General features: G+C 38.5%; 1 protein-coding gene across 1 annotated transcript in view; it reads right to left on the reverse strand.

Annotated features, from left to right (window-relative positions):
• Positions 1–2,364: 2,364 nt before the first annotated feature.
• TFAP2D (transcription factor AP-2 delta) overlaps positions 2,365–22,899 on the reverse strand; it is a 59,580-nt gene continuing 39,045 nt past the window's right edge. Inside the window, exon 8 of the mRNA XM_043450518.1 lies at positions 2,365–2,754. Coding sequence (XP_043306453.1) covers positions 2,535–2,754 — 220 coding nt within the window. The 3' untranslated portion in view covers positions 2,365–2,534. The remainder of the gene's footprint in view (positions 2,755–22,899) is intronic.

Genomic DNA, 22,899 nt, shown 5'->3' on the forward strand with positions numbered 1-22,899 from the left:
AGTAAAAGGTCCTTTGGCCCATTTTGGACAAAGAACACACACACATTCATTTACTCATTTATTTAAAAAGTGTTGAGTACCTATTATATACAAGGTAAAAGTTGGCATGTTAACAATGTCTATTAAATATGATAAATAATTACTCTGAATGACCAGTCCATTAATTCATTTATGTCCTAATGGCTGGTTAAGTTAAATGATGGGTGCTGTCCATTTAAGGCTCTGAAGACACCCAAAATCCTGGTAAATAATATGCACTGTAGTTATAGTTTTACTTCTGTTTCAAAGTTAATAAATATAACACCCCACTGAGGTGTTAAGAACCCCAACTAATTACATCTATGGGTGAAGTAAGCTGGTACTATAAGCCGGATCTAATTTTTTTGTCTGATTATGGGTGAACATTTGACATGGTATATAACTACATTAAGCATCTAGCAGATATGCATATCAAAATGCCATATTAAGTACATATGTATGTTAATAATAAAAGGAATAAAATTCAATGTGGAAATTTCATTAAGGAAATTAGTAGCCCACATTATCTGTATATAGCTTTCCTACTAGTTATTAAACTGAAATAGTCATCATTTTTTGTTTCATGTATATATTTTACAATATGGGAATTTTCAGGTAAAATGGAGTCAATTTATTTTGTGATGAAATCTGGAACTGCAGCAGAATCTCAGCTTTTATTCTATTTTATTAAAAAAATTTAAAGCCATGAATAATGGTAAGATTTTAAAAAAATGGAACTAGAGAAACACACGAAGTCACAATGCATTACTTTTACATTTTCTTTAAACTCTTCTACTGTGTAACTATAAAACCGCTTTATTATAGAATTCCTTATTAGGGTCTTTTGTTAACTGAATTTAATCTAGAAAATTTAGATATTCATTGGTTATGTTCCTCTTTTCTGTACAAGATTGAAGATAAAAGCTTAATGATTTTAAGAATCATCAGGTAAAAAACATTTTCTTGTGATCTCTTGATGAAAACTCTCAAGCAATTTCCTTTCCATTAAAAATAATAATATTCCTTATGGGGTTATAACGTGGCCGAGACTTTCTGAAAGTAACTGATGTATGTTAATGAGAGGAGAATATTTTTATGCTAAACAATATCAGGGGTTCACGTATTTTTTAAATGATATTTTTCATTGACGATGACCTACAGTTTTATTTGCTTACAACTTTGAAAACTGTTAGCAGTAGAAAGGTTAGTACTATGTGGTGCCAATTAGGTTTCTCTACACATTCAGGTTTTAATGGACTGAACTTTCATTCAATTAGCCCCTGGACTTTGCAGCCAGGAACCTCTTGTTTTCAATGTTTTAACTAAAGGACAATAAGGCTTAAGAACAAGCTATGAAAAAAGGAAGCATCTTAAAAGCAAAAGTCTTCTCTGATCATTGTGTTTTCGTTTTCTTTATTGAACACAGACCTGAATGCTTTGAGCCTCTAAAGGTTTAGAACACAGCTACTGGGCAGGGAGAAGAACCACAAAGGTAGAAAAGTGGCTGTCATTATAACCATACAATCATTGGCCGCCAACACGTCGAGGGGCCTCCACTAGTTCCCTGGGCCCTCTCCTATCTCTGAGGGACAGGGCTTCCTGGAAAGTGCTGTTCCTATCCTCATGCTTTTCCAGCTGAGACAATACCACAGCTTTTCTTTGGAAGCCTGAGTAGCCAAGCTCCCCTTCCTATATCCATCTTGCCCTGACCCGCTATGCGCAGTCTGTTTCCTTAAACTTAGGTTGGGGATGTGAGAAGATTGGATAGAAGAGGTCATCTCTTATCTCTTAAACATTCTGCTGAGTCTTTTCTTTAAAAAAATTGGTCCTAGGATGGGATGGGAATAATCACACAAAGAGGGGATAGAGTTTTCTGGAGTTTTTAAATACCACCAAGGCACTGGTAGTTAAGTGGGCTAGCGGTGACCAAGATTTTAAAATTGCTGTCAATTCACAGGACAAAGATTCATGAATGCCCTTTTCAGTTCCCAAAGCATTTAATGATGGGTTGATTGCCAAATTGGTCTATTTAGTAGAAAGAGGCACTCTATTGTTATAGGGGATTAAGTTGAGAAAGACGGGCGCTGTAGGCGCTGGTGGTGGGTTCCAGTTTGGTCATGCTTTCTGATCCCTAACTACAGAGTTGGATAAGAAAGTGCATCAGTTAGATGTGAAAAAGCATGTGCTGCCTCTCCAAAGTCCAGAAGTGCTTAAAAATTGTGATGTATATAATTCGGAACAATAAATTACGTGCACAAAAAGAGTTTATCATAACATAAAATTAAAAAGTGACAACTTCATCACACAGTTACACTGCTGTTTTCCTTTTTTTTGTCTTTTTTTTTTTGATTTTGTCCTTTTTTGTTTCATTTTTCATTTCCATTTTTGTTTTTTTTATGGAGGGCTGGGGGAGGGCAGAGATTTTGTCCACTGAAGATTAATCACCCTCAATGATATATAAATTAGAAAAAATATCAGCAGCAAGACTCTCTGGAAATAGATTCTGTTTGATGTAGCTAGTCTGTCTTTTCTGTTTTGCCCTCTTTCACGGCGGCCTCTGAAGTTTTCCGCAGGGGGGCTTTCTCCGAGGTGCCATGTCCTTGGCCAGAATCTGCCGCTCCACCATTTTTGTGAGTAGTGTGTTTTTCCAAGTAGTTCAGCATTTCACTGAGGACTGTTTGGAAAGTGCTTAGGGCTGCACATATTGCTGGGGTCCCAAAGCCATGAGTGATCAAACTGGAAATGAGAAACAGGAGGAAAAAGAGATGAGCAATTTGCAGTATGATACAACAAATCATCCCTCCCTCCCCATTTAATCTGGAACATTCCATTAAAAAGCATTTATTGTATTCCTAAACAGTGCCAAGCATTGTGGAAGGTAGACGCAGGTCAATGTATTGCTCTGAATGATAAGAAATTCAGGGTCTATTTGTTATAATATGTCATTAATAGACTTGATTTGTTGTTGTTTCGTTGCTGAGTTGTGTCCCACACTTTTTCAACCCCATGGACTGCAGCCTGCCAGCTTCCTTTGTCCATGGGATTTCCCAGGCAAGAACACTGGAGTGGGTTGCCATTTCCTGCTCCAGGGTGTCTTCCTGACCCAGGAACTGAACCTGTATCTCCTGCACTGGTGGGTTCTTTACCACTGAGCCACCAGGAAACCCTGACAGACTTGGTGGGCACTAATTATTAGCAATTCCAAGTGTTTGACACATGCCTTGACTCTGAGTCTCTATATCATTAAGAAAGCCAGTAAATACAACTTTCTATTGTGAGAATCACTGCTTTTAAGAATGGCACATACACTTCCATAAGCAGAGATCACATAATAAGAGACCAAAAGTGGCTGAGTGTGCCTGATGGCTAGCTGTTGCTCTAACTTCATTCTTCTTTTCTTCAAAGTTATGAAGTTTTATCTGAGCATGAGGCATCCTGATGGAGACCAGATTCCCAAGCTTCCCTTGCAGGTTAGTTTGGACCCAGGACTAACCTTTCCACAACAGACCAAAAGAAGAAGTGATGTTTGCAATTCCCATCTGCTTAAAATGAAAAGTACTGCCCTCTATTTTCTCTCAAAATAGCAATGCAGCTGAGCAGATGAGAACAGAACAAGATGTCAGGAATCTACTCACCTCCTGTCTCCTATCTCTTTTTTGGGGTTTCAGTAAGTAACTAATTCACTAATAGCCATGACTAATGAGCCATGTAGGGAGGGCTGTGGCAACCTCAGCACTGGTAGCCCATCCAACCGTAACAAACATCCTCTCTAGTTGAACAAATACCTAAGCGTAGATTCACTCTTTCTGTGAACAAAACCCATGCAGATTATCCACTTGTGTTTGTTGTTCCTGAAATGACATTGTCAGGTTGCTCCCCATTACTCATATCTTGTAAAATATAGAAAAACATGCTTTACGTACATCATACACATGTGATTATATCCATTTATCTATATATAACATGGCAGATAAATGGTACATTCGATAAATGAAGTCATTAACTGCTTACAAGCCCTAGTTGTTACAGTTATTGTGACATTGTGCTTAGTCGCTCAGTCGTATCCAGCTCTTTGTGACCCCCTGGACTGTAGCCCTCCAGGCTCCTCCGTCCATGGGGATTCTCCAGGCAAAAATACTGGAGTGGGTTGCCATGCCTCCTCCAAGGGATCTTCCCAACCCAGGGATTGAACCCAGGTCTCCTGCATTGCAGGCGGATTCTTTACCAGCTGAGCTACCAGGGAAGCCCGCTGTGATATTAGCAGTTTTAAAATCAGATAGTACTATCCTTCACAATATGTTAACTTGCTAGTTATCCTTCTTAGGGTATGTAATCTTAAGGGACAAAAATGACAAGTTCTTAAAATATTGCAAATGATGAATTTAGGATCAAGGCAGCTACTGATATGCCTCAATGGTGATAATAGTTAAGATCGAGCACATGGAGTTGTTGCTTAAATTAATACATGCAAAGGAGTCTGGATGATGCCAGACTATTCTTAGGAAGTGTTTCAGCAAATGGTAGAAATTGTTGGCTATGGGATGTTCATGGTGAGGGTGAATTTTTCTGCATGTCCATTATATTTTACAGGTTGCTACTATCTTTCATGCTGGCATTTTACAAAGCCTACCCTATTCCTAAGTCATAACTAACATACATTAAAAAGAAAAAAAACAGACCTCAGTCACCAATTATTTAGAAAACAAGACTGGTTAATGCTTGGACAACTATATACACCAAAGTTTGCCTTTTATGAGTAAGACATCACTGTTGTTGAAGCATATACATACACATATCTTGCACTGCTGAACAGGAAAACTGACTTCAGCTCCATTTCTACAATGGTAACAGCTAGAGGGGAATCCAAATATTTTAGAACTTATCAGGAAGACAGAACATAAATGGAGTTGATTGAAGTGGTAGAAGAATTAATCATGGTGGCAACCACATAAAGAACAAATGAGGCCATCTATTAATGTCTAGATGCTTGACCCTGAGCTCAAACTGTTGGGTTGACCAAAAAGTTCATTCAGTTTTTTCCACAGGATGTTATGCATGCTAACGTGATACCTCTTTTCTCATGCTTTATTCCTGTTCAGGGCTCCTGGTACCATTGAAAGTGAAAGTGACTTAGTCATGTCCGGTGTCTGACCCATTGTGACCCCATGAACTGTAGCCCACTAGGCTCCTCTGTCCACAGAATTCTCCAGGCAAGAATACTGGAGTGGGTTGCCATTTCCTACTCCAGGGGATCTTCCTTACCAGGGATCAAACTGGGGTCTCCAGCACTGCAGGCAGATTCTTCACCATTTGAGCTACCAGGGAACCCCATTAGATGAATTTATTTTTTTCTCTATTGCCATGTCCTCTTGGTTTTGACTCCTCTTTTCAGAAAAATTACAGAATTTAGTTCCACTTGGGTAAATATTAAGGTTAGTAGCCGATATTTGAGTCCTGATCATATGACAGGCCCTGTTCTAACTGCTTTCTTCTGCATCTCTGATACAATCCTGGCAACAGCTCGAAGAAGTATTATTATGTCCATTTTACATATGAAGAAACAGATACTCAGACATATTATATAATTTGCCTGAGAAATTCTGTATTGCCTCTGTGCTTATTTACGTTCCTCTCAGGCTGTGGGTGTGTTTATGACTTCCCTTTGAGAAGTGAAGTCTGTTGGCAGTTTTTGCTCAGCTTCTCTAACTGAACTTTGTTCTATAGGCCAGCTTATAGCCTGAAAGATCATTCTTACTCATCTTCCTGTTTAAGACCAGGGTTCTAAAAGGCCAACTACAGGGACTTCCCTGGTAGTCTATTGGCTAAAACTCTGTGCTCCCAATGCAGGGGGCCTGGGTTTGATCTAGTCAGGGAACTAGATCCCACATGCTACAACTAGGAGTTCACATGCCTCAACTAAAGATGCCACATACAGCAATGAACCTTGAAGATCCTGCACACCATAATTAAGACCTGGTGCAGCCAAATACATAAATAAAAATAAATATTAAAAAAAATCTTTTTAAAGGCCAAGTACAAATAGATAGGTCTGTATAAATGGTCTACTTCTCCATGTTGAGAAGAGTGGTTGTCATAATGAAAGATTCTCAGGCTGGCATCCCTCCTTGGCTGATGGTCTTTTTTGCTTCTAAAATATGTACCTGGTCTTTAGTAAGCTGCATTGTCCCATATGCCCTGGGTTGAGAACTCCTTGCATAAAGTCTTCACACTGCCTTTGACCTCAGGCACTGTGTAATTTGTGGGAAGTTATGTAGCCTTGTAAGATGGTCTGATGAAAACATCTGCAAGTATCTTTCCAGCTCTAAGCTGCGGTTCACTGGTATAATGCTTATGGTGCACTTCTTCAAACCAAGGACATGACAGAAGGTTATGGACACTGAAAAACCACTTAGCTCAACAAAGAAATCTAAAACTCTGAAATATTCAATGTAAGGAAAGGAAGGGCCCGAAGCGCCATCTTCAACACAAAAAATATAATGTAAATGTTAATTTCCTTGATTTCACATTACCTGCACATCAAAAAATATGCATGGAACACCACATAGGATAATGTTAAATGCAAAGTATAGTTCTGCTCTAGCAGTGTTTGGTGAGGTTTATGAATCCAAATAATTAAAGTAAACTGTTATTGTATGAGAATCACAGAACAAAGTGTAAAATCACAGGATGATTAAAAGAATTTCTGGGGATGTCATGTTTATCTTTTGGCCCCAACCATTTCAGAAAAATAGGTATATCTCTCATTCACAGTGACATACAAAAAGGAGAAAAGGAATAATGTAGAGTCTACAGAAAAACAAGAGAAAAACAGAAAGCTGAGGCTGACTTTCAGTCCTAGACAGAAAATAAAGTCATGTGTAAGGTAACACCCCATAGTCAAATCTTCAAAATCTTTGATAAGGCCCTTTTTTGCCCTTAGAAAATATTTTTAGCCATAGATTTAACGCTTAAGTTATATTTGGTATTTGCATCTACTTTTATCAAATTAATATCAGAGAGCATTTCACAAGTAAATATTACCTGGGCTAAGCAGTAACCATGATGGATTGAAGGAGGTTATCACAATACAAAAGTCTTTATAAATTCATATTCATCTAAAAGTTTGTCCTCAAGTAGACAAGTGAGAAAGACACCCAACATCGTGCTAGATGTATCATCTTCGTGCCACGTTGAACACATTTTGCTCAACAGTGGCAGACAATACAAAGGTTGTATTGGATTCTTAACGTATTTGCATTTTACTGCTCTCCTTTCTTCACTCTTTATCATCGTATGTTCTATTATTGTATTTTTGAAAGGCTTACTCTTCTCTATCCTTAAACCTACAATGGTCATTCCCACTTGTGTTTGTTTATCCTCACTTTCCAGCCAATCTAAAAACCACTCACCCTTCAAAGCTCCTTGGATAATATTGAAAAAAGGAGTCAGTTTCCTGGTCCCCTGATTAAGACACTGAAAAGGATGTGCTTCTAAAAGCATGGAAACTTGCCAAAGGACAGAAACTTGCCCAAGTGATGAGAAAACTTAACTTGAATTCTGAAAAGAATAGAGTAACATTCCCCACCCCACCCCAAAATATAAAACTAGAGCCCAGAGAACACAATGAAAAGAAAATAAGTGAGGGCAAGATCTCATCATCAAAGAGGAAGCTAAATGGAGCCATATCAATTACAGCATAAGTGATCATCAAAGTTTCAACTTCAACCATGCCTGAAAGGGCAGTCAGGAGGTCCTCCAGTGCCGGCAGGAGGGTCTGGGCTCCTGAGACTCCAACGGGAACAGCAGCCTCCAGGTTCTGCCCTTGCCCTCAGGCTTCTAGAGGCTTCTCAAAGCTGTTCCTCAACTCTGGGACCCCTCCTTCTACTCTGTGTACGTAAGCTGCGAGCAGATACCAGCTCTCATGTGGACACGCGTGTCTGCCCAATGCAGGGGAAGATGGTGCTCGTGGCTTCCTCCAGGCAGCCCTCACCCCATCACTCCCTGCAGGGCCTCGGCGTTTGCACATCCCCTGCCTGAGGCCTGAGCCGTCCTGCTCTCAGCACCCTGGGCCGTGGGCTGCTCCCGGGCAGGGCCCTGATCTCCCTTCTGCCTCTGGCTGGGTTGCCTGCCCTGGCCAAGTGAGTTCTGACAGTGCCTCCCCTTCCTGGGGCCTCCAAGAAAAGTACTTTTACACCTCTCTCTCGCTTCCTTTTTTATTCAATTTGTTAATAAAGAGCTTGTAGTGAGAAAAAAATTTAATATAAGATTTAGTATATTCATATAAAATCTATATTAACAGAGATTTTAATGTAAGTGGCAAATAAGATGTTAAATGTATCTCCAACAATCTGTGGCTTGAACTCTTACCATAAACTGGTAATCAAATGTTAGACTCTAGCCTTCAAAAAAATACCAAGGGCTGTTAAAACAAAATAGAACCAAACCACCAGCTAACAGCAACAACTAAAACAAAGAGGACTGAGACAGGGCACTTGTATTGTCAACCTACACTCTACTTGACATTGTCTGATTGCCATTATTTGTGTATTTGTGACTTCCAGGAGGCAGCAGTCTTGAGGGAGAAGAGGCAGGACTCCCATGTATGGAATAATTGAGTTAACGAGGACTAAAGTTTCCTTGGTTTCATTCAGGAGTCTCTGTTGCCCCAGCCTATAGAATTTAATTTTTTTTGGTTGTGCTGGGTCTTCATTGCAGGCACACAGGCTTAGTTGCCCTGAAGTATGTGGTATTTAAGTTCCCCGACCAGGGGACCTGTGTCCCCTGCATTGGAAGGTGAATTCATAACCACTGGTCCACCAAGGAAGTCCAAGACCTATAGTTTGAATTTCTGCTCCAAGAATGAGAAAGAGGAACAATACAGAGACGGGCTTAGGGGAGGGAGTACTATGTTAGCAAGTGATAGATTAAATGGTAATTAAAATATTTTGCTTTCTTTTCAAAGAGGTTAATCTTTAAAACAGGCAAGGGTATTAGTGGAACTGCAACTTTTTTTTTTTTAACATAGGAAACTCCTATTTAAAGATAAAGAAAACATAGGTGTTTGTTTCTGACACACTCGAGTGGCTGAGTAATCTTTGAAAAATCACAGAAGATGGAACAGAAGTAGTAAAATAGAATACTCCAATACTCTGGCCACCTGATACGAAGAGCCAACACATTAGAAAAGACCCTGATGCTGGGAAAGATTGAGGGCATGATGGAGGATGAGATGATTGGATGGCATCACTGATTCAATGCACATGAGTGTGAGCAAACTTCAGAAGATAGTGAAGGACAGGGAGGCCTGGCGTGCTGCAGTCCGTGAGTTGCAAAGGATCAGACACCACTGAGCGACTGAACAACAAATACCTTAATAATCAAAGCAGGGGGGAAAAGAGACAGATTTTAGAAATTCTAGGTTATTAAATTACATTTAATTAGTCCCATAGTAAATTTCTTATAATGAGATATTTTAAAAAATCATGTATACCTAGTTTGAATTTACATACAGTAATAGTAACCCTTTTTAGGGATGTAGTTTGTTGAATTTTGACAAACTCACAAAGTTGTGTCATGACCACCATTACCTAAAACATTATCTTGTGATTTGTTTTGGTCAATGACACTTTCCTCACCCCAAGATCCTGGGTCTCAGTGTCCTAATTTCTATCTATATAGTTTTTACTTTTCCCCTGAATGTCATATAAATTGAATCATGAAGTCTACAGACTTTTATCACTGGCTTTTTTCACTTTGCCTAATAATTTTGGGATTCATCCAGATTTCGGTGTTTATCAATAGATGATTTCTTTTTTACTGCTGGTAGGTTTTCCATTAAATGGAATTATTGCAATTTGTTTATGTAATGAACACATCTAAGGGGCTAATATTTTTTAAAAATAGAAGTGGTCACGACAGTGCTGCATGGGTTCAGTAATGATAACTGAGTTCACAAAAGCTAAACGTTCCTCAGTTTCCAATGGAATGCTGCAAGACTTTCTCATTAATCCTACTCTGCTCCACATCTTAATTGACAACGGGATTGACAGCCTCATGGATTTGTAACTTAATGGCTGGCATTAGAATAGAGAGGAAAATTCCTGCATTGGATAACAGAACCAAAGTTCTGAAATACCTTTATGTGGTAAAAAGCTTAGTTGGTGGGCTAAATCAATGATGTGAAATTTAGGAGAGATTAAGGAAACACAACCACTTGCAGTATATTGAGAAAAGGAGATAGCTGACTCGAGCAATTTTCAGGGAAAAGGCTCACCAAATAGTAAGTCAAACCAAAAAGCGAGGGTCAAAATGTGAAGTCTTGATGCTAGCTAGTCAGGCTTAGAACTACGTTCACCTTGAACTATTTTCTCTCTAAGTAGATTCCAGCTCATTGATTTAATTTTCCCAGAACTAATTTCACACCGAGGAGCAGACAGGTTTTGACAACCACGTGCTGAGAAAACCCAGACTGTTGTAGTTTACAGCACCTGATGTTCTAGAAAATGTAGCTTATATTTAACAGTCATCTTCTTAATTTTACTCATGGTTTAAAAAACCCCTACTTTGCTAGACCTTTTAATTGACATTCTCTAGAGCATCTTTCTGCCACATAAACCATTTTCAAATTGGCTCAGTTTAGGAAGGTAGGTAATAGTTTGTTGGATCCAGAGGTGAAACCCTACTTTTGACATTGCCCCTAGTGTTAAAAGTATGTTCACATCTTAGCAGTGGGAGAGGTACCAAACGGTAGAACCACCTTTTCTAGGGAGACTCTCTGTGTATGCACACATGTATACCCAATTGACTTATACTGTTTTTATTGACCTGAACACATACTACAGAGATAGATTTTAACTTTTTAAAGGAAAATATATTGCAACAGTTCAAATTGTCCTCTCTATTAGTGAGATTAAAAATGAAAAAATTGAGGGACTCCCTAGTGGTCCAGTGGCTAAGACTCTGAGTTCCCAATGCAGGGGGTCTGGATTTGATCCCTGGTCAAGGAACTAGATCCCACACGTCTCAACTAAGAGTTTGCATGCTGCAACTAAGACCCGGCACAGCCAAATAAAGAAATAAATATTTTTTAAAAAAAGAAGAAATTGAGGAAAAATGAAAGCGGTCATAGAGGATGGTAGAGACGAGATTGCTGCTTGAAAAGGAATAAATTGTTATTCTTTTTTCTTTTTCGCTGTGCAATTTTCTAATAAGACGTTATTAACAACACATCTTTAACTCCAGCAGTGTTTATGTTTATAAACTACTTGACATTAATCATGAGGAATTATCAGGAGACTTCTATATAATAGAAATTTCACAAACTCCCTGTGATCTCTGGCTAAATGAATATTTTTTGCTTGTGGCTAAATCCTTACGTATTTATCTTTAAAATCTCCAAAGCTTCAGTGCTTACTTGGAATATAGGTTAATATAGGATTCTGAATAAACATCTACCAGAGGAACAAGTAAATATAGTTTACATTTCAATAGCCTTGCTGTCCGCTAGAGACATATTACAAAGCTTTTTCCATATTGCCCTAATTGTCCTTCAGAAATGCTTTATCACAACTTTAATTGATTTGTCTAAACTAATTTAAATTAAGCTACTAAGGTAATTTTCTAAGGCATGGCCTAAAGCAAATTTCTATGGAATCTTCCCCTGAATTCTTCCTATCTTGGCAAGAGTTGGGCCTGGCACATGAAAAGATGATCAACACCACTAATATTAGAGAAATTCAAATCAAAAGAACAATGAGACATTACCTCACACTTGTCAGAATTGCTATCAACAAAAAGTCTGCAAGTAACAAATGTTGGTGATGATGTGGAGAAAAGGAAAGCCTTATACACTTTTGACTACTGTAGAACAGTTATGTTCTACAGTTACATAGAACATAACTGGTAGAAAACAGTAGAGAGGTTTCTCAAAAAACTAAAAATAGAGCTATGATATGATCCAGCAATTCCACTCTTGAGTATACATCCAGGAAAAAAAATGAAAGCACTAATACAAAATGATACATGTACACCAACGTTCACAGCATTTATTTACAATTGCCAACACATGGAAGCAACCCAACTGTCCATCAGCAGATGAATTTACAAAGAAGATACGTATAGCCACTTTAGGAAAAATTAAAGTATGCCTTTTTAAGCAATGTGGATGAACCTAGAGAATATCATGCTTAGTGAAATAAGTCAGAGAAAGACAAATACTGTATGAAATCACTTATATGTGGAGTCTAAAAAATAATACATATAAATGACTATAACAATACAAAAACAGGCTCACAAATATAGAAAACAAACTAGTGATTACCAGAGAGCAGAGGGAAGGGGAGAGGGGCAAGTTAGGGTTATAGGATTAAGAGATCCAATTATTATGTATAATAGATAAGCAATAAGGATACACTGTATAGCATAGGGAATTATAGTCATTATCTTATAATAACATTTTTTTTAAAGTCTAAAAATACTGAATCACTGTGCTATATACCTGAAACTAATATAGTACTGTAAGTCAACTGTACTTGCATTTTAAAAAAAGTTGGGCCTGGGGTCCAACATATCCTTTCTGCCTACTAAGTAAACACTCTCTAATGGCAGAAAGTGAAGAGGAACTAAATAGCTTCTTGATGAAAGTAAAAGAGGAGAGTGAAAAAGCTGGCTTAAAACTCAACATTAAAAAACTAAGATCATGGCATTTGGTCCCATCACTTCATGGCAAATAGAAGGGGAAAAAGTGGAAGCAGTGAGAGATTTTATTTTCTTGGGCTCCAAGATCACTGTGGACAGTGACTGCAGCCATGAAATTAAAAGACGCTTGCTCCTTGGAAAGAAAGCTCTGACAAACCTAGACAGCATATTAAAAAGAAGAGACATCACTTTGCTGACAAAGGTCCATATAGTCAAAGCTATAGCTCTTCCAGTAGTCATGTACGATGTGATAGTTGGACCATAAAGCAGGCTGAGTGCTGAAGAATTGATGCTTTCAAACTGTGGTGCTGGAGAAAATTCTTGAGAGTCCCTTGGAAGGCAAGGAGATCAAAGCTGTCAATCCTAAAGGAGCTCAACCCTGAATATTCACTGGAAGGACTGATGCTGTAGCTGAAGTTCTAACACTGTGGCCACATGATGTGGACAGCCGACTCGCTGGAAAAGACCCTGATACTGGGAAAGATTGAAGGCAGAAGGAGAAGGGAGTGGCAGAGGATGAGATGGTTAAATAGCATCATCGACTCGATGCACGTGAATTTAAGCAAACTCTGCGAGAGATAGTGAAGGACAGAGGAGCCTGGGCTGCTGTAGTCCATGGGGTCACAAAGAGTCAGACAAGACTCAACGACTGAACAATAACAACAACAATAAGCAAACGCTAATTTAACAGGATTAAAAGGAAAATGAAAGTCTCATTACCATGTGCCACTGAAGACCGCCTCACTTAGTTGTGTCCAACAGCCAAACACAGATTTTTTTGGCTTTCTTTTGGGATACAAAAAGCTGGGCGTAGTAGATACTATCATGCTACAAACTAGAAGACTGAAATTCAAGAGGAAATATCCTGGGACTTTCCTGGTGGTCCAGTGGTTAGGACTCTGTGCTTCTACTCAGGGGACACAGGTTTGATCCCTGGTCAGGGAACTAAGATCCCATAAACCACACAACCAAACAAAAAACAAAAACACAAAAAACAAAAAGAAATAAAGAAAACTATCATTTAGATAATTACAGCAAAACTTGATTTTATTTTATAAAATTTTAACTTTCTATCTGGAAAAGTTTTGGTGTCTGTAAAGGTTGAAATAGTTTGGGCTACTCCTATTATTTTGTTATGTTGCATCATTCCAATGTGTGCTTGCTCTCAGGTATCTTTGATTTCCTGAATAGCATACGGATGCCACCGTCACCAACCTCAGTTCTGTTTTCTGGCCTCCGGGAGGCATGCAGGTAGCAAGATTTAAAGGGAAGATAAGTCTTCTTTTCCTTCTCTCCTGGATTATTCAGTGACTGCAGGTTTGGGTCCAACTGTAGCCTGAGGCACAGTCTGTACTCCTCACTACAGTTTTAGGTGGCAGCTGGAAAAATGCCTCCTTCCACTCGTGAGAAAAGCCGTGAGGGCAGGAGGCTGGGAAATAGCCGCTGGAGAACGCCCGCAAAGGATTGTGGGGCTTCTCTGCAAAACCTTAGTTCTTTTCAGAACTGTGAGGGGAAGATGCTTCATGTCTCCTGAATATAGGTCATGGAGAGAGACCTCAGCCTGAGAAAAGAAGCTGGGGCCTTTGCACCCAGAGCTGCCTGATGACATCTATCCTTTGTAGCCTAACTGGACGAGGAAGCAGAGAGAAAGGGAACTGGCTGATTGCGCTTATTGTCTACATAGATTATATTAGCCCACAGGCCCAAGGGCTTTTGAAATGGAGGTTGATTGAGGTGTATAATTAAGGTGTATGGTTCTCTGGTAGTGAGGAATCCTTATAGCCCACTCATTAGCAAGGCCTGTCAGCACTCACAAATGTTCTGTGGTTCCTTTGGGTGCTGGTTCTCAACCCTGGATACATGCAAAAATCACCCGGGGACCTTATTTTAAAAATGCCAGTAGTCTAGATGGGAGGGAAGTTTAGGGGGAAAATGGATACATGTATGTGTAAGTCCCACTGCTGTTCAGCTAAAACTATCACAACACTGGGCTATGCCCCAAAACAAAATAAAAAGTATTTTAAAAATAGATTAATAAAAAATGCCAACATGTGGGTTCTATCCCAGAGATCCTGATTTAATTGGTTTGGGATGGGTTCAAAACATTAGCATTTTAAAAACAGTACTAAATAGTTTAAATGTAGCTAAGGGAGTTGGTCGTGTTCCCTCATTCCCAAGAAATGACACCCAAATACCAAATATCCTCCCTGGATAAAGGAGGATGGTGAACTTTTCTTGCATTTCCCGGAAGAATTTCTGCCCAACCTCAGTTTCATGGAATGTTAACAGGTATTCTGAGATAAAACAGTCTCTGTGGTCAAGTTTTGGAGACTGGAGGCTAAGCATTCCTTCTATTCAAAAACAGTTCTGGGAGCTTATAATATGCTAATTGCACTAGCTTCTTCTAGAGAGGAGAATGTAGTCAGTTTCTTGAGCCAGAAAACACTAGACCATGACACATTATCAAGGAGTAGCTCATGGAACTATGAAACTCACCTTGGAGAAACGCATTTATGACTGTTCTGAAACTCTGCCAGGTTGGGAGATGTGTTGCCTGTCCACCACCCTAAAGTAACATTTCTCCTGTATTTTTCAACCACTTAACTCTGAGGTCCCAAAGAGATTAGGTCCTTATGATTCCATTTTACTGCACTCCAGCTCATTAGCAAAGGAAGCTAAGGTTGTAATAATTTCACATACATTAGGAGAGACCGAAGTCGATCACATCCAAGTCAACTTTTTGAAGGTAAAGACATTTTTTTTTTTTGATCTGTGCCCTATTTTTAACATATGGAGAAAGAGCTTTTCAGGGTAAATTAACCATGTCTTTATATATCTCCCTATCAGACAACTCAAATTTTCTATGTAGAATAGGGGAAGGAAAATGCTAAGCTGAGGTCTCTTGCGCTTTCTTAGATGAACTGCACTTGACTGTTGACTTTTGGGGGAGTTTTTTTAATTGGGGTAACACTGTTTTATAACATTATGTAAGTTTCATATGCACATTATATTTCTACTTCTGTATATACAACAGTGTCCTTATCACCAAATATTTAGTTCCTATCAGCTGTTGACTTTTTTAAATGAACAATTTGCTAAAACATAAAGAGAAGAAATGAGATCACGTGGAAACACAGCATAAATGACTGATTTAGCAGTAAATGGAGAATAGAATAAAGAAGCCTAGAAAGAGCCTTAGAGATCACCCAGTTTAACTGTGTCAGTTTACAGATCAACCTGCAGAGGCCAGACTGGTAAATGTCTGCTCTAAACTCACACTTCCAGCTGGTAACCAAGAGAAGACTGAGCCAGACCCTTTGACATCCATCCTGAGTGTCTCCTTCGATCTCCTGCTGTCTCTTCTCCAATCCAAAGACAGAAATTATTTAAAGAAAAATTTACCAAATTATTCATATATAATAGCTAGGAAACAGTGTTATAATTTTTTATAACTGTTGCCTCTGATTTCTCTTGTTTGAATTACTAGTCTCCTATATGGTGAACCTAAAACTCCACTAAAATGTTATCAAACGACCTGCAATAGATGTTTGTATGTTCGTATCTCTTGCAGTATTTGGTTTGGGGCCATGCACCTTAAGAAGTGGGCTTCCTCGGTGTCTCAGTCAGTAAAGAATCTGCCTGCAATGAAGGAGACCTGGTTTGATCCTTGGGTCAGGAAGGTCCCCTGGAGGAGGAAATGGCAACCCACTCCAGTATGATTGCTTAGGAATTCCCAGGGACAGAGGAGCCTGGCAGGCTACAGTCCACGGGGTCGCAAGAGTTGGACACGACTGAGCGACTAAACCACCACCACCTTATAAAGTATAATAAATGTTGGCAACTGATTTACACTTTAATTTCCTGCTTAACATTAAATGAAGGTAAGTAATTTAATATAGATTCACACAAGAAAGGCATCGTGGTTTCACTTGTCTGCTAAGGAAACCAGTTGTCTGTTTTATTTTTTAGTCTATATTTCTTTCTATTGAAAGTTTTACTTCAAGGGAAATGGGTTTTTTCTCCTATGTAAATACAGACTATCCTTTTTAACTTAAGTAGTAAATAAGACGAGAAGGCAATGGCACCCCACTCCAGTACTCTTGCCTGGAAAATCCCATGGATGGAGGAGCCTGGTAGGCTGCAGTCCATGGGGTTACGAAGAGTCGGACATGACTGAGCGACTTCACTTTCACTTTTCACTTTTATGCAATGGAGAAGGAAATGGCAACCCACTCCAGTGTTCTTGCCTGGAGAATCCCAGGGATGCGGTCACACAGAGTCGGACACGACTGAAGTGACTTAGCAGTAGCAGTAGCAGTAAATAAGACCTGACCACTTACAGGTATGTTTTTCTTTGTAGTTGTGAATGTAAGTACATTTTTGGAGTTTAAGTTTTAAAGTTTAATTTCAACCTTACAAAAAGGAGTTTAAGTTTGCAAAGCATAAGATTTTTTTTCCTTCACAAATCAGGCCTATTATTTCCGATATTCTTAAATAAAATCATCTTCGAAGTTGCCTTGAACTGGCAAAACATCCTGAAGGAGGCCTAATGATTCTATTCCTTAAATCCAAGCCCAGTCATGTAATTTATGATGTTTTTCTTTGGGGACTGGAGATTGGAGATTTAATTGAAATTTAAATTGAAATGACTTCTCTTCTGATATTAAAAATGCTTTCACAAGATTAATAAAATAGCCCCTCCTGATTACATTCCCCACCAGTTTTCCATCCCAAGAAAATTTAAAAAATAAAAGCAAACAACAAAAACAGTATACATCTTAGGCTCCTTGGAGAGGAAGACCAAACGTGCTCACATTTAGTAGAGACACATATCCTATCTTCCATGTATCACCAAGCCAGAGCACTCAGAAAATACTAGTCAAGTTGAGTGGAGTGCATGTTATGTGTGGAACACAAAGAAAAGGAGGATGAATAGCCCAGAAAGAGCAAACTCAGAGAGACATGAGAGCTGCCTTTAGAAACTGGAGGGGAAACAGGATTAAACTGACTCTGTAGGGCCCCCAAGGAGTGGAATGTTAGGAAGACAGATGTTGCCTCAGTGGAAGGAAGGCATTTCTAATAGAGCTGTCAGAGCTAGAAGGGATGCCGAGGCAAGAAAAGAGCCGCCTATCATGGGGAGGTTTTGAGCCTGGTATGGGTGACAACTTGACAGGGATGTTGGCGGGATGATCCAAATGTTGAAGGAGAGTGGGCAACTTGAGGGGCCTTCCAACACTGAGAATCAATGATGAAAATTTAATCACCAGCAAATACAGATACCTAGAAAGCCTAGGCATTTCTTATTTCCAAAGTGTTACAGCAGTTGTAGGAGGGTCTAAGAAGATGTGATATCAGTACACTTTGTGACTCAAACAGAACAATTTAAGTGCATGGATCATTTCACTTCCCCAGCCTATGGTTCAATTGAAATACCATGGCCCTGGGAAGGAACCAGGGGAGAATACATACAAGACCTAACAGAGTTAGCATCATAATCTACATTTAGTAAAATATTTATTGGGCACATATTAGTGCTAGGAGCTTCCCCAACGGCTCAAGCAGTAAAGAATTTGCCTGCAATGCAGGAGACATGGGTTCAATCCCTGGGTCGGGAAGATCCCCTAGAGAAGGAAATGGCAAGCCACTCCAGCATTCTTGCCTGGAGAATCCCATGGACAGAGGAGTCTGGCGGGCTACAGTCGGTAGGGTCGCAAAGATTTGGACACAACAGAGCATGCACACACTTTCATTCATTTGCTAGTGCTAAGTACTGTGGATCTAAAGAGGAAATCCTTCAAATACCTGCTGTATAGCACAGGGAACTATACTCAATATTTTGTAATAACTTATAAGGGAAAAGAATCTGAAAAAATACATATATGTATGTATAACTGAGTCACGGTGCTATACACCTGAAACTAACATGACTGTAGTCAACTGCACTTCAACTATAGAAGTATGTACAGTAAAAAGGAAGAAGAAATCCTTTCCTAATTACCCCAGGTAAGTACCTGCACTCTGCTTAACCCTCTATTATAAGCTCCCTCTCTCTTATATTTTAAATCTTCACATGTAATTGCCTTCCACATTAGAAGTTCTTAAAGATGGGACAATTCTGTAGTCATCTTTGCAGCACCTGCCACTAGCATGGGGAAATACAAGAAAAAATAAAATAGGCTCCCAAGGTGGGTGTTGAGAAAGAAAACGTCCTTGTTTTTCTGATAGGCTGTTTTCTCTAAGTATTAGAAAGGGCTTCCCTGGTGGCTCAGTCGGTAAGAGTCTGCCAGCAATGTGGGAGACTTGGGTTCGATCCCTGGGTCGGGAAGATCCCCTGGAGAAGGAAATGGCAACCCACTCCAGTATTCCTCCCTGGAATATCCCACTAGAAACAGTCTAACTTCTTCCCTTTATTTATATTGGTTGATGTGCTTTCACTTGACTTCAGATTCAAGGATATTATGAGAACATAAGAACAAAGAAGGGCAAAGTTATTAATTTCTTGAGCTCTCCAAGAAGGGAATCCCTAATGTTTCAGAAAATCAGGATTTTGGTTTCTATCTGAATGGGGTCTGTAGGGGCGTCTGCAGATTTTTATCAATCATCTTCCCCTTTCCCGTAGGTATTGTGGTGTCTGCTATGTTCTCTAAAGCAATATACACTTTGGATGGCCCTCAGTAAATTATAAATAACGAATGAACCTGCCTCCTGTCATTTTGATAGAAACAAGCAGCATTCCAGGCTGTGAGTCAATCAGCAGAGGGGTCACTGCTTTGCCCACAGTTTCCCAGAGCACTCTGATATGTCAGCTACCACAGAAACTGGAAGTAGTTATTTGGGCTTCCCAAGGCCAGTTCATTTCCTAGCTCTACCTGGACATATTCAATCTATTGAAAGTAAGCCAGAGTCCTCCAGATATCAAAGCAGCCACCCTGGAAGGTGTAATTCAAGAAGTTCGCATTGGGAAGGAGATTTTGATCAAATAAAACAGGGTAGCACAACTTGACGCTACTAGTTAGAGTTGTCTCAATGCCTAATTACACTGTCTCCTTACTTCTTTCCCAGCCAGCACTCAGCAAAAACAATGGAAATCAGTCTCTCCCAATGGACTGCTTTCAATGTCAGATGTAATATACTTCCTTTCTAAGTCATTTTTCTCTTGAGCTGATGCTTCTGTCAAAATTCAAGTTACCACTATCAGTTAGGAAATTATAAAATAGATACCCTCCATGCTAACACATTGCTACTTAATAGTAAGATAATAGATGTAGAATTTCTTTAATTCACTAGTGTATGAGACAGAACTTTACATAATTCTCAGTCACTTTAAAAATGAATTAGAATTATTTTTTCTTCTAAGGGAAAAAAAGCTAATAGTCTAGGAATATCCTAGGACTGTGGTTCTTTCAAGCTGTCTAACTATGAAAATCAACTTCAGATTTTGCAAATTATAAAGATGCCTAACTCCAATCTGAGACCTGACCTATTAAATCAGATCTTTAAGAATGTACATCAGGTTTCAAGATTTTTAAAAAGCTCCAAGAGAAATTCCACTATGAAGCCACATTTAAGAGCTACATTTTTAAAGTGTAGAGTCTTTTTCCAAGGTCAGGCAACAAGCTGGACTTTACAGTCCTATCAAGATATTTTATTGAGGCTACTTTTAATAAATGCATAGTGAAAACCAAAAAACACACATTTAAATTCAGTTTACAGCAGGGAACTTAAATTTGGATTTTAATTGGAAATGTCAACCATGTTTAAACCCTGTGTTTAAAAGAAAATTCTTTAAGACATGCAAAAAAGTGAAGTTGGACACATCTTATACTGTATACAAAAATTAACTCAAAATGGATCAAAGACCTAAACATAAGGCCTAAAACTATAAAACTCTTAGAAGAAAACCTACTAGGGGGAAAGCTTCATGACACTGGAAATGGCAAGGATTCCCTGGATATGACACAAAAATCACAGGCAACGAAAGTAAAAATAGGCAAATTGAACTACATCAAAAACTTCCGTACATCAAAGAATACCACAGAATAAAGAGGCAACCTGTAGAGTGGGAGAAAATACTTACAAATCATATGTCTAATACAGGGTTTATATACAGATTTATAAAGAACCACAACTGAACAACAAAACGCAATCATATTTACAAATGGCAAAGGGTGTGAATAAATATCTTTCCAAAGATATCACAGAAATAGCCAACAAGCATATTAAAAGATACTTAACATCATAATCATTACAGAAATACAAATCAAAACTTCAATGAAATATCACTTCACACTCATTAGGGTAACTACTACCCACCCCCCCAAATCAAACCACAATGGTAAATAACAAGTGGGGGCCTTGTGCACTGTTGGTGGGAATGTAAAATGGTATAATGGTATACCCACATTAGAAAACAATATGACATTTTCTCAAAAATTAAAAATAGAACTACCAAATGACATAGTGATTCTACTACTGGACATATATATAAAAAAATTGAAAGCAGGATCTCCAAGACATATTTGCACACACATGTTCAGAGTAGCACTATTCACAATAGCCAAGAAGTGGAAGCAACCCAAGTATCCACTAATGGATGAATGGATAAGCAAAATGTGGTTTATGCATACAGAAGAATACCACTTAGTCTTAAAGGGAAGGAAATGTAACATGTGCTCAACATACATGAACCTTGAGGACATTATGCAAAGTGAAATAAGCCAGTCACAAAAAGACAAATACTTATCAATTTACTTATACGAAGTATTTAGTCAAATTCATAGAGACAGAAAGTAGAATTATGGTTGTCAAGGGTTGGGGGGAAGGGGAAACTTGTTATTTAATGATTATAGAGTTTCAGATTTGCAAAATGAAAAAGTCCTGGAGACTGGTTGCCTAAAAATGTGAATATACTGAATACTACTGAATTAGAAATCATTAAGATGGTAAATTTTGTGTTGTTGTTTTTTTAACCACAGTTTTTAAAATGATATAATTTAGGAAATTTGCTATAGGGTAAATTTTGGTTAAGTGATTTCTAGCATCATACTATCTGCCATTATGAAATCCAGAAGATTTCATCTAAATAATCTGGGATGTAGTTAAAGCAAAATAAATGAAAAAATCTGACAAACATTAAAAAAGTATAGTAAATGAGAGTTAAAACTTTCTGATGGCAAATTACTCAGCATATAAATAACAACACCAAAATTTTATAGGTGATCCTTTTATAAGTAGATACACCAGGTAATGTTGAATGTTTTAAGATATGGTTATACATTTCAAATTGCTGTGATTGAGAATCTGCAGCCCATACATCTTCTCAAGAGTTTTATACCCAAAATGTAATTTCTCCCTTTTTTCTTTAAACTGAGAATAAGGAGGGGGTAATTTACCATACATTTAGCTCTTCTCTGGAAAACATCAGACTAGCTTCTCTAGGTAATTCTACACTAGACTGTTACCATATTCTGCATGGGTAGGAACCAAATAGCACATAAAGCACACTAGAAAACATTCAGCCCAAGTGTAGCAATGAACATTTTCTCTGAAGAGTCCTGAGACATTAAGCTGGCAGTGACTAAAATTATTAACAAATCAGCAGATTGTGCCTATGCTAAGCAAACAAATGGTTGCTGATATTCAATTTACACATTGATGTGTAGTCTGTTTTGAGCCTGATAAAGGACAGACCACTGTCCAATGAAAGCTGCAACATCTGTGATTGGAAGTGACCTAGCAGACATGACAGAGAGCCCAGTTCTCTGTATCTGAACAGTGAATTTCTTCTTAGAGTAAATTCGTAACTCAGCAAACTTCCTTAAATCCAGAATTAAACTTGTATAAAAATTATTAAGCTTTGAATTGAACTTCTGTTGAAATTATCTTTTTAGTATGTACACAAATAAAAATATGGAAAATATTTGTACAGATATGATAGTAGAAATCTTTAAACTTGGATCAGTGGTGCAGTAAACAGTGTATTATTAATCAAATGCTTACTCTATGTTCATTTTCTCATTTTAGCCCACTGCCACCATATAATGGAGGGGTTCTTATTGCAGCTAAAGCTAGAAAAAGATAAGCTTAAGAAGAATACATACATTACTCCAAATAACCCAGTTAAAATGTATTAAGGGTCTGGATTTGAAGACAAGTTCTCTTGACTTCCCAAAACCTTTTGCTCTT

The sequence above is a fragment of the Cervus canadensis genome, chromosome 28, assembly GCF_019320065.1.
Source record: "Cervus canadensis isolate Bull #8, Minnesota chromosome 28, ASM1932006v1, whole genome shotgun sequence".
Lineage (NCBI taxonomy): Eukaryota > Metazoa > Chordata > Mammalia > Artiodactyla > Cervidae > Cervus > Cervus canadensis.